Source organism: Hydra vulgaris, chromosome 10 (assembly GCF_038396675.1).
Source record: "Hydra vulgaris chromosome 10, alternate assembly HydraT2T_AEP".
In the NCBI taxonomy this organism is placed as follows: Eukaryota; Metazoa; Cnidaria; class Hydrozoa; order Anthoathecata; family Hydridae; genus Hydra; species Hydra vulgaris.
The window spans coordinates 19,880,799-19,894,459 of record NC_088929.1 but is presented as its reverse complement, the minus strand read 5'-3'; the positions used below and the strand labels follow the sequence as shown (position 1 = coordinate 19,894,459).

The window sequence follows — 13,661 nt, the reverse complement described above, 5'->3', positions numbered from 1 at the left end:
GTCTGCCATAAACACTACGGGGCTGTATTTAGTAGACATTCAAATGAACGGTTACAGTCGACCGGTCGCACTTCTTAAACGAAAGTTTGTTATTATGTAAGGGTAACGATTTACAGGAAAAAAAATAAATAAATGGAATATTTTTAACGTGTATATCCTACTGTGAACAATCATAAAGAAATGTTTTACCGTTTTCTTAATTATTATAAAACAGCTTTCATTAAACTTTAAAGTCTGCGTATAAAATAAAAGTGAATTTTTACTTGTAATTAGCGGGGTGTTTTTTTTGAAATCTCACAAAAATAAAATCATATCAAATAAATTCTGAGCAGAAAAATAAAGACGATTTATCGATGTTTCATTGAAGATATGTAATAGTGTTGAAATAATGCTTTTTTAACATTTCGTTTGATGGTTTTGGAAAGGGTTTTAAAATTTAGTTCAGCTACATCATTGTAGAATGGATGAAAATTTTCTTGAGGAACAGTATGTAATTAATTCATTTGTTTTCTATGGTTTGAATTAAAATAAAGCGTCATTTTCTAAACCCTAATTTCGTTATTGTTTAAAAGTTATTTATGTTATTATTGTATAGCTTAATATTACATAACTTAATTAATGTTGTTTACAATATTGTAAATATTAGTATTATAGCGACACTATTTAATTTAATATATTTTTTTAGTAGAATAATAATATTAAAATATAGTAACAATAATATAATAATATAAATAGTTAGGTTTTAACAAAATTAGGAAAAAAGTGACTTTTTTTTTAAACGTCGAGGTACAATGGTTAGAGAGCTGGACTACTCATTCAATGGTCTCGTAAAAGCTTGTACGACACATTTATTAGTCAATAGTAAGGAGGATGGCGGGAAATTAAATGCAAATTTCTTTGACGGCATTATTTTGAGATAACACGATGAGGTCTTCTTTGGTTTACTTAAGGAAAAAAAGATAACATTTTTTTAATTAGATATAATTATTAAAAAAGCGTTGAAGTTTATTAAATATTTAAAAGCAAAAGCAAACTAAATCAGTTATACCTAATAATATATAAATATACAATAATCTAACTTTTGCTGTTCAGTTATAAATAGCTATCGTAACCATTGGAAGCACTTTCCTAAAAAATATTTATACTAAACAAAGGCAGATTGATAATTTTGGGTGATGATAGTTACGAAAGCAACGTCGTTAAGTAATGCCAATCGATTTATTATTATTATATTTTATTCGCATTACATAAAAAAACTAACTTCTCGATGACATTTCGGGGACCGCGTTTGATAAACTTTTGACAAAATAAAAATAAAAAATAAAAAAAATATTATCTATTGACATTTGAAAGAACATTAAAAAATATTTACTTAATTTTTTTTTGTTTTAAAAATTTTTTGAAATTGTAGAGAAAAGTAAAAATGAACTTCTTGAAGTTCAAATTTTTTAAAAGATTCTTGAAGATTCAGTTTTAACTTAAAATGCGACATATATAAAAAAGGCAAAGTAAACTTTTAAGTTAAATGCATTTCCGCGGTGTTCTGTTACACAGAACCTTATATAAAAAATATTGGGATTTTATTTTGTTGGATTTAATGGGGAGGATAAGGTAGTATATATCGCATACGATCTATATATAATCTATGTAAATACAACATATTTTGGCAACCCTCATTTTTTCTTATACCAGTCTATCTATTTTTAGTGCCCAAACGATACCATGATGCATTGTAGTTTAGTAGATGCATTGTCAGGGTTTAAAACTAAAAAACTGTTCTTTATTTTTAGATTTTGGGGTGTAAAATTAAACGTTTAACCTATTTGAAAAGGTTTTATAAATCTTTAGAATGTACTTCAAAATTGTCATTTAACTGCCTTCAAATTTAGTAAAAAAAGGGGGAGGGGTAATATCTTAGAGTCTTTGTTTGTTTTATCCCAGGCTCCCATAAACGCTGTTTTCCACATAGCGTCGATAGTGCCAATATGTCCAAGTTTGTAGTTTGCTTCACGCTTACAAGTTACTTTTCTTAAACTAAAACACTTGCCTACGTCCTGTAAAGTACGTCTTTGTACGCCTTTAAAGTAAGTTTATCTATAAAAACTTTATCAAAAGTTATTTTAAAGTTTTTGAAAATAAATTTTTAAGCATTAAGTAAACTTAGAAAATTGAAATCACATGGAGAGATTCAATTTTTACTGAATGAGGATAGAATCTCTCAATATGAGTCCATTTCAACTGTTTTTTGTTCATATGAGACATAAAAGATCTTTTGTTGAGGTTAGCGCTCCATCTGCAACACATAATATTTTTTGATTTTATTTACACGTGAAATCTTTATAATTATTTTTTATTTTATTATACTCGTTATTCATTTATTATTTTATTATAACTGTTTCATATTTAATAATAGTTATTTTTTGTTTCATATTTTATTACGATTATTATATATTTTATCATAACATTTTTATATTTCATAATAATTGTTTTATGTTTTATTATAGTTATGTTAAACTTTATCGTTTTTATGTTTTAGAATTGTTGTATTGTTTATTATTAATTTTGGTATACACAAAACAAATATAGTATAATAACAATAATGTAATAACACAACAATAAATTAATAATAAATATACTCTAATATTCTTATTAAGAATTTGTTTTTATACAGAAGCACCACAATAAAGTAACAAAAAAGTTTAGTAATAATTTACTATAAGCTCGCGTGTGACCACTACTAAGCAGTGTCAAACATTTTTTTAATTCCAGTAAGGTTCTTCGGAAAGATTTAACGGTCTCGTCACGGAGCATCGCAAAGAGTATTTAACGAGAATGTTAATGTACGGAGTAATCGAGCATTCACTCTAAATATATAATTTACAAATTTTCTTTAATACTCATATATCAACGTATAAAACTTCTACTTGTAATAATCTATCATTTGAGTGTTGATGTTTGAAGCATTTATCGCATTTTTCATTATAAACCACTTTTGTCGTTTTTCGTAATTCTGTATAACTGGGCTTTATTTACGAAGTAAAAGGTCGTTAAGTTTTGATACTTCTAAGGTATTAAGTACCAGAAAAGATTTGCTCTTTCATAGCACAAAAAAAAAAAAGCATATAGTTACTTTTCAAATCTGTCCGGTACACAAAAAAATCATTCATTTTTAGCTACTTCGACAGGGTGGATCCATATCGTAGGGGGGGGGGGGGGGAGGAAGGGCAATGGGGCCAGTTGCCTCCTATAGACATTTGGTAAAAAAATTTTTAATAAGTTTGTGTGGTGTAAAAAAAAAACTCGGCTGATGGGATATCAATTGATAACGTATTTTCATAGTTACATAGTTACATACAACGTAGTTACATCACTATTATAAAATTAGATTAAGACAGTGAAAGACTAATATTCTAAAAAATGTTGAAGTTTTTTTTTTGTGTTGTAAAGTTTTGTTTACATTGTTTTGCAATATATATATATATATATATATATATATATATATATATATATATATATATATATATATATATATATATATATATATATATATATATATATATATGTATATGTATATATATATATATATATATATATATATATATATATATATATATATATATATATATATATATATATATATATATATATATATATATATATATATATATATATATATATATATATATATACAGTATTGGACAAAACATTTGCAACCAACATCGAACAATGCTAAAAAGTGTTCCTAATTTTACATGTCTTAAAAACGAAACGAACTATACAACCACAGCAAACAGTTCAGGAGTCTGGAATTATAGCATGCCATGACATGAGCAATCAGCTGACAGGTGACAAAACAATCCAAATGAAACAATCCAAAACAAGTGCAACTTTTTTGGATTGTTTCATTTTCTTAAGTCTGGTCCGTGTCAACGTCACGGAAGTTTTTTAATAATTAAAGGAAGTATCCAGAAGTTTCCAGAAGCTTTCAGAAGTTTCCAGAAGAAGCATCTGGAAGCATCCAGTAGCATCCAGAAATATCCAAAAACATTGAGAAGGATCCAGACGCATCCAGAAGCTTCCAGAAGCATCGAAAAGAAGCATCTAGAATCTTCCAGAACAGGTTCACACAGGTTCATTTTACTATATAAGAGACATATAAATCGACATGTAATTCAGTCAGTATATGGAAGTCAATCAGTCAGTATTATTAAGACAGTTTATCGAAGTGAGTTTTATCAAAGTGTTTTATCGAAGAACATCAATACAAGAAGTGAAATACAACAAGTGTTTCATTACATCAATAGAGGAGGCTGAATAAGTGCGAATTTCATAAATGCGAACTGGCATAAGTGCGAAGCAGTTGCAAAGACTGGCATAAGTGCGAACTGGCACAAGCGCGAACTGGCATAAGTGCGCCGAAAGAATTTGCAAACATTGGCATAAGTGCGAACTGGCGTATGTGCGAATCAATTGCAAAAACTGGCATAAGTGCGAACTGGCACAAGCGCGAACTGGCATAAGTGCGCCGAAAGAATTTGCAAGCGTTGGCATAAGTGCAAATTGGCATAAGTGCGAACTTGCCAGTTCGCTACTTATGCCAATTTGCACTTATGCCAATGTTTGTAAATTCTTTCGGCGCACTTATGCTAATTCGCGCTTGTGCCAGTTCGCACTTATGCCAGTTTTTGCAATTGTTTCGCACTTATGCCAGTTCGCACTTATGCCAGTTCGCACTTATGCAAGTTCGCACTTATGCTAATGTTTGCAAATTCTTTTGGCGCACTTATGCCAGTTCGCGCTTGTGCCAGTTCGCACTTATGCCAGTTTTTGCAATTGTTTCGCACTTATGCCAGTTTGCACTTATGCCAGTTCGCACTTATGCCAGTTCGCACTTATGCCAGTTCGCACTTATGCCAATGTTTGCAAATTCTTTTGGCGCACTTATGCCAGTTCGCGCTAGTGCTAGTTCGCACTTATGCCAGTTTTTGCAAGTGATTCGCACTTATGCCAGTTCGTGCTTGTGCCAATTCGCACTTATGCCAGTTCGCACTTATGCCAGTCGCACTTATGCAGATTCGCAGTTATGAAATTCTCACTTATTCAGTCGCCCCCATCAATACAGTCTACATCCAACTAAGCCGTTGTGTTCCACAGAGCATTATTGTATCATCACAAGGTAAATGTAACACGGTAAGCCTTGAGAAGCGTGATTATTTATTTTTTATTATTTTTATGACTTCAAGTGCAAAAATGGCTTTCCACCACTTCTAGAGAGGATTCTATGATCGTCAGATCCGTCAAGAAGGATCCCTGGATATCATCAGTCGAGATACAAAAGCAATTAGAGCTGCCTGTAGCGGACCGAACAATCAGACGACGTGCTGTTGAAGCTGGATTGTTTTCTCGACGCCCTGCAAAGAAACCGCTGATTTCACTAAAAAACCAGAAGAAAAGACTCCTGTTTGCTACATCTCATATTGACTGGAATGTGCAGAAATAGCGAACTGTCTTGTTTAGTGATGAATCGAAGTTCAACATCATTGGGAGCGATGGCATTTGCCGTGTGCGTCGACCGGCCGGAAAACGCCTCGATTTACGTTACTGCCATAAGACCGTGAAGCATGGTGGAGGCAATGTAATGGTCTGGGGGTGTTTTTCTGCTAACGGTCTAGGTCCAATACATCGAAACGATGGAATAATGGACCGTTTCATGCATAAAAATATCCTGAAAAATGTTATGTTACCTTATGCTGAATGGAATATGCCAATAAAATGGGTTTTTCAGCAAGACAACACTCCGAAACACACTGCAAAAGTAGTCAAGCAGTAGTTTCAAGACAACCACCTATCGGTGATGGATTGGCCGCCTCAATCTCCGGATCTCAACCCTATCGAGAACCTGTGGGAGATCGTCAACCGCAGAATTAATCGTGAAGGTGTTCGTAATAAGGATCAACTGTTTGAACAAATCCAAAAGGCCTGGGAAGCGATTCCACAAAGTTTCATTGATCACCTGATCGAATCTATGCCTCGAAGATGCAAGGCTGTGATCGAAAACAAAGGATTCGCCACGAAATATTGATAGCGAAATACAGCTTGGTCAACATTTTGTCGAGTTGCACTTGTTTTGTCCAGAAGGAAATCAACTTTTTTTAATACTTTTGATTAATTAATTAATTTTCGTGTACAAATAATGAACTTTGTGATGAATAAAACTTGAAGAACTTTGTCTCTAAACAGTTACATAGTTATTTCTCTAAATTGAAATAATGCAGCACTTTTATATAAAGAAACTAAATTAGCATTATTTGGTTGCAGTCGTTTTGTCCGATACTGTATATATATATATATATATATATATATATATATATATATATATATATATATATATATATATATATATATATATATATATATATATATATACATATATTTCCAAAGTTTCTCTTCAGCACAAAATGAGTAAAAATTCTTATAAATGAGACAATTTTTAAAATTTTTGTTAAAATCATTTATTTTATAAATACATGTTTCGACTATATCATTGCCATCATCAGTTAAAATATATTAAAATGCTTAAATCAAATTAGTAAAATAAAGTTAAATTAATAGAGACCTTCTAATAAAAAATAGAATAAAATTACAATTAAATAATGGAACAAATGTTATAAAAAGATAAAAGAACCGGTAATGTTAAAAGGAACTAGATTGAAATTGTCATTTTTACATGGTTCATTTGTTTATTAATAGTGCTTTCTTTGAGTTTTAATATAAATTTGTTGGAGAACGAAACCAAAATTGAAAAATTAGCATGATTAAAACTATTAAAACAGCTTTTATTTGAATGAATATGTTTATAAATGTGTTCTTATTGAGTTTTTATCCCTTTTTTTGGTGCTTGATTATTCGCGCCATTTAAAGATATCTCTTGTTATATTGCCGATATAACAAGATTTACAGACTGCTCATTCAAATTTATAGACACCGAATTAATTTATGTCTGTAGGAAAGGGATCTTTTGCGGAAAAGAATTTTGAAATTTTAAAGGAAGTAAAAACCAATCTTACGGTGACTGATTAACAATATCTTTTAATGATCGCGTTTAGTCTTTGTTTAGTTAAATCAGATATTTTTCCAATATAAGGAATTTTAAAATATTGATAATTTTGTAGTTTTTCTGAACGCGATACGTCGATAATGGTGTTGTTAATATAAGAGCTATGGATTTTCTTAATAAATATATATATATATATATATATATATATATATATATATATATATATTATATATATATATATATATATATATATATATATATATATATATTTATATATAGATAGATAGATATAATACTCGGATGCAAGACTTTATTAAATTTATAAATTAAAATTTGCAAAAAAAAAAAAAAATTTTTAGTCAACAATATATATCAACAATATATATATATATATATATATTATATATATATATATATATATATATATATATATATATATATATATATATATATATATATATATATATATATATATATATATATATATATATATATATATATATATATATTTATATATAGATAGATAGATATAATACTCGGATGCAAGACTTTATTAAATTTATAAATTAAAATTTGCAAAAAAAAAAAAAAATTTTTAGTCAACAAAAAGTGTCTGTTTCATACAAACTTTTAGTCAGAGACAAATGATTCAGGCAACTAAATGTGTTATTGCTACAAGTTCAACGTACAGTAACTTTTTCACTCTATTTAAAAATTCATGTTACGGACTCCAGAATTTTGTCATAATATTAACTTAAATTAATTCGGGTTAATTATTATAGTATATGTACTACCAAGTAAAAAAATATACTTTTATTCCGTTTCTAAACCTTAGGTTTCACTATTGGCAACTAACTAGTTCCGCAATTTTAGTCCGCATATATTTAGTGGGCAGTACTTGCTATTTCTTTGCAGTTAGAAATCAAAAAATTGTAAATATAATTAAGCAGTAATTTAGCTCAGTTTTTTAATTGAAAAGTATACCAGGCCGTAAGTTTTTCCACCATACTTTTGGAGTTTGTTAGAATAGCTTTTACCTGAGTTTTTTACCTCCATTTGTATATCGTTTGCCGTGAATATTCCTCCCAACTTAGAATTGCTCTTACCTGAGTCAAAACCCTGACTTTAGTTATCAAAAAAGTTTCTTTTTGTTCTATTTACTACATTGTAATATTTTTGACGTGCAGATCATTGCTAACAATGATCTGCCAACATCCACGTCAAAAAAATAGCTGTATAAAAGTCTGGACTTATTGTCTGCAAGCTTATAGTTATAATTTATGACAATATGGTCATCTGGTTAATTTGGCCACTTTCTTAAAATTCAAAAGGTACAGCGTGTTTTTTTTCATAGATTGCGCAGTGTTAATGAATTTGTAAAGACTCGTTAATATGGTCGCTGGTTTGACAATATCTTTAGTATGGAAGTAGTAAGGAAGATTGTATGATATTTTTTTGTTAGGAATATCTAATAAATTGGGCTTAATGCTGTTTTTTTAGATTATGGTTTGTTATATTGGAAGGATTAAGAGGGAACTGGAGTCAAGAGAACCTGTTACCAGCTTTAAATGCCAATTGCAAATGGAAAGAAGGTGAATACCGCTGCTAAAGAGTTCAATGTTCTAAAGAGAACCATTTAAAGGTACTTAGAAACACAACAAATACTGAAGGCTCAACTTGGTCGCTAACCACTCCTTACTGCAGAGCACGAAAATGAATAGTGACGCGTATTAAATTATTGGCAAGTGTTGGTTATCCTATCACACCAAAACTGTTAAGATCATCTGTATATCGTTATTACCAACTCAACAAAATTTTACACCTATATTAACTAAAGATAAAGGTAAAGTTGGCCGTGATTGGTTAATAAGATTTATGGAACGTCATGCAGATATTTCTTTGAGAAACAGTCAAAAGTTAAATCTTGCTAGAGCATAGAAGATTTAACAGAAGCTCAACAAATGTATGGAAAAGATTATTTTGAAAAACTAAAACAAATAATAGAGAAGTTGGCTCTGCAAAGTAAATTGAATTAAATTTACATTATTGATGAAAAAGTCTGTCAATTATTGGCTTACAAAAATCTACAAGTATTGTAACAAAATCGTATAAGAAGAGTCCATATATTAGCTTCTAAACATGCTGAAAATGTTTCCTCAACTATTGTTTCCTGAGGAAATATTTTAAATTACAGCATACCACACATGATCACCTTTAAAGGTAAGAGAGTGAAACCAGAATGGCAAGGTAATTAACCCCCGGGCGTTTGGTAGCAATAATTCCAAAAGTCAGATAAACTTAAAAACGCTTGTGAAATGGGTACAGCGTTTCGCAAAATTTGATACTCCGGGTACCGATCATACCGATTTACCGATCATCGATGGCGTATCCAGCCACTTGTATCAAAATATTGTAGACTGCTGAAATATTGCTGATAAACACGAAATCATTATGTTTTGCCTTCCAAGTAACATCATTCACGAGCTGCAGCCCATGGATACGGCTGTCTTTAAAGCTTTTGAACATTACTAGGAGCAGGAGCTTTATAAATTTTGGTTCCAGAACAAAGAGAAGGCCCTAACTAAACAAAGGTTTGGGCTAATATTTACTCAAGTATGGAACAAAACACTTACAACATCCGGATTTTTGGCAAAAAGGCATAAGAAAGCTACCAAACAATCGCAGTCATGGTATTGCTTCATCCGTAAAGAAGACAGAATTGCAGGCATGAGGCTCTGTAATTGTTGTGTTGTCTTCTTCCAAAGAAACATACATTTGTCCACAATGCGAGCAAAAATGCAATTATATTACTTGGCTTACTTAAGTTTTTTTGCTTTTTACTAAAGATACTGAAATCTAGTAGAGATAATCAATTTTTTTGTATATATTATTTGTTTGTTTGCATTTAGGTTTTCAAACCCTAAATGCGATCAATGATTTAACCTACTCTACTCTGCCAATGACTTAACGTACTGATTAAACAAACTAGCATGATATTCTTTTGAAAACTTATTAGAATAAAATTTCTATTCCTCTACCCGCTCCTCCCTCCGACTAAGCATAATAAATTTAAACTTTTTTAGTAATATTCGTAATTATTAATATTGCATACTCAATTAACTGGCTAGTTTAAATTACCATTTATATGAAAACAAAATTTTTTACAACTTTCTTTGTTTAATTTTACTATGTTCCTTAAGATCTTTAAAACATCAAAAAGCTTGATAATGCTAAAAATCTGAACATTATAGAACCATGCAAAAATAATAGTATAAAATAGCATAGGATAGAAAAAGATGAGAATAATATAATAAATAACCTATTAATAGAGTAATATTAATTGGATTCTAAACATAGCAGAAAAACAAAATAAAAAAAACTTATAAAAGCAATAAATAAATCAAGGCTAACTTGATTTTAGGTTTTCTATAAAATTGTCTAATTTTAAAATCTCTAATTTTAAAACTTGTTTTTAATTTTTGATTTTTAAAATTTGTATAATTTACAGACTTTGACAATAAAAAACGAAACAGTGCCAGTTAATAAGTGCACATAAAAGCACATAAAAGCACATAGATGGCTGCAATCTCTACTATAATTGTAATTTTTAATTTAAAGTTGTAGGCTCAAACGCATACTGTTAGTTTTAAAAAACTGTTTTAAAAAACGACAAGAAAAAGGAAAAAGAATTTTAACAAATTTTTAGATTTTTTTAAATGTACCATTTTATGTTTCATGATATATTTATAACTTCTATTACTGTTAGGTACCTTTGGTATCAAAACTTTTATTAATACATGTATTTAGTCTAAAAATTCTTATTGTTAAATTTATTTATTATCAACATTTAAAAATGTTTTTACTTTTAGGTGTGTTTATCATCGATATTTTCAAAACGAAAGTAAGTTACATACAGTGAATCAAAGTTTACCATTATTCAATACTAAGCCAAATGTAACTATATCTAACTGTTCCGCTTGCAATACTTCTGTAAAAAATACAGAACCACCATCAAAATTTAGTATTATGCCAGAGGAGAACGTGATTGTAATAAATATTTCAGGAAAAAAATATGAGACATATTTAACAACAATAGAGCGTTTTCCAAACACGTTGCTTGGTAATCCTGAAAAAAGGAAGCATTATTATAATCCAATAACACGTGAGTACTTCTTTGATCGTCATCGAAAAGCTTTCAATGGGATTTTAAATTATTACCAATCGAGCGGATTACTAGAGAAACCAGAAGCGGTTTCAGAAAAAATATTTACTCAGGAAGTCATGTTTTTTGAGCTAGGAGAAATGGCGTTACAATTCGAAAACGATTGTAATGCAGTAAATTGCCCAGGGGAATTAAATTTTCCATCCAATCCGTTATTCAGGACAATTTGGATAATGTTTGAGTACCCAAAATCTTCAAGAATTGCTCAATTTTTAACCATTCTTTCTATTTCGATAATACTACTATCCATTGTAGTGTTTTGTATTGAAACAATTCCTTCTTTAGATCCTGACCATAAAGAAGGGGAGCATATGAAAACAACATGGCTGGTTCTTAATTCTATTTGCAACTTCTGGTTTACACTTGAATATCTTATCCGTTTTATTGTAGCACCCGACCGTTTTTTTTTTGCCCGATCTATTTTGAACATAATAGATTTGGTATCTATAATGCCCTATTATTTGGGATTTGCTTTTGATTCTAAAGCATCAAATTACATAATATTTCTCAAGGTCATTCGAATCTTGCGCATTGTTAGAATTTTTAAACTTTCTCGACACGCGCGTGGTCTTCACGTGCTAGCAAGCACAATCAAAGCAAGTATTGAAGAGCTCGTTATGCTTGTTATGTTTCTTGCAATTGGGGCAATCTTGTTTGCAAGTGCAGTGTATTTTGCAGAATCTACAAGAGAAAACTCAAATTTTAAAAGCATTCCTCACTCTCTTTGGTGGGCTATTGTTACCATGACAACTGTAGGTTACGGAGATGTTGTGCCAACAACTCTTATTGGGAAAATAATTGGTACATTTTGCGCCATATCTGGAGTATTAGTTATTGCTATCCCAGTTCCTGTGATTGTCAGCAATTTTGAGCACTTTTACAAAGAAGTAAGTTAAAATTTATTAAAAGTTAAAATTTATTAAAAGTTAATGTTTATTTAAAGTTAAAATTTGTTCAATTTTAAAGTTATAAAGTTAGGAATTTCGAAGTTTTAAGTTTATTCTGTTATTTTTCGTTTTGAAGTATTGATTTAAATATTCATCCCAGGATATTTTCTTTAAACGCTATTTAAATACCACAGGAACATGACAGACGTGCGAGAGAGGAAGAAATTTCAAAACGCGAGAGCTTAACTAAAAAGATGTCACCCATGAAAGACACTTTACGAATATTGAAAACTACCTCGGTACTTTTATCTGAAAAAGAAAAAAATTCCAACGGGAAACAAAACAACATTTCCTTAATTACAAAGAGTTAATTGCTAATCGCGAAAAACTAAATCCAACAAAGAACGTTGGTAATCGAAAGAATACTTAGTATATTTAATCATGCTTATGTTTTATCATCTGTAACCAGTTTTATTTTCATTTTCATTATCATATATATATATATATATATATATATATATATATATATATATATATATATATATATATATATATATATATATATATATATATATATATATATATATATATATATATATATATATATATATATATATATATATATATATATATATGTATATATATATATATATATATATATATATATATATATATATATATATATATATATATATATATAATTTTTTTTTTGCAATAATAAATCGATACTTTTTAATTTATTTTAAATTGTAAATAATTTTGAACACTGTAAATAACTGTATATATTAAAATAGTAACTTTATTCATTTAAAAAAATAATCATATAATATATTGCTTCCGAGACTTGTTATAGTTCCTACAAAGAATATTTAATTTGCGTCAGCATAAATCCTACTTGTTTATAGATTCGAGCATGCACACGAATTAAAAAAAAAACTACAATTTTAATTTATTGGTTGACTCCATTTAACTTTATGTTTATGGTAAAGATTTAATAAATATTTTTCTTGTTTATTGGTTTTAAATCTCTGACACCACTCTCTAATTTTTTTTCAAACTTATTTGAATCAGTTGCTGAAGTTTTTAGCATAAATTGCAACTTGGTTTAGATGTTCTGTTTTGTCAACGTTTAGTTTTCTATCATTGCGCGAAGTTTATATTTAAATAATTTTGCTTAAATTTTGGAGGTTTGATTTAGTACAAACTGCTTTAATATTGTCTGCAATTATTACATTTGAAATCAATTCTAACAATTCTAATCTGCAATCTGTTAGATTTGTATTCAACTTTATAACCAAAATTTATATAGACTTTTCTAAAATTTGAACAAATACTTATATAGAGTAGGGCGGGGCTAGTTGAGTATAGGGACAAGTTGGGCAATTAAAATATCTCGAAAACTGCGCATCGCAAGTAAAAAAAAAGTTGTTCTTTTCTCTAAGATACTTATAAATTTATTCATCTGTCATCACTTAAGTGTTGGTATTTTATTAAT

The 13,661-nt window shown here is 29.2% G+C and overlaps 1 protein-coding gene across 1 annotated transcript; it reads left to right on the top strand.

Moving 5' to 3' along the window:
• Window positions 1-330: 330 nt before the first annotated feature.
• Window positions 331-12,630, top strand: LOC100215768 (potassium voltage-gated channel subfamily A member 10). Its single transcript, XM_065807447.1, has 3 exons — window positions 331-486; window positions 10,927-12,166; window positions 12,361-12,630. Exons 1-3 carry the CDS (start codon window positions 461-463, stop codon window positions 12,535-12,537), a joined length of 1,443 nt encoding a protein of 480 aa, XP_065663519.1. The 5' UTR covers window positions 331-460; the 3' UTR covers window positions 12,538-12,630.
• Window positions 12,631-13,661: the final 1,031 nt, after the last annotated feature.

Bases quoted from the DNA above. Each gene is read 5' to 3' on its own strand.
- LOC100215768 (XM_065807447.1), top strand. From the start codon at position 461: ATGGATGAAAATTTTCTTGAGGAACA. The intron at 487-10,926 runs GTATGTAATTAA...TTTTACTTTTAG, and splicing joins GAAAATTTTCTTGAGGAACA to GTGTGTTTATCATCGATATT. The intron at 12,167-12,360 runs GTAAGTTAAAAT...TAAATACCACAG, and splicing joins TTGAGCACTTTTACAAAGAA to GAACATGACAGACGTGCGAG.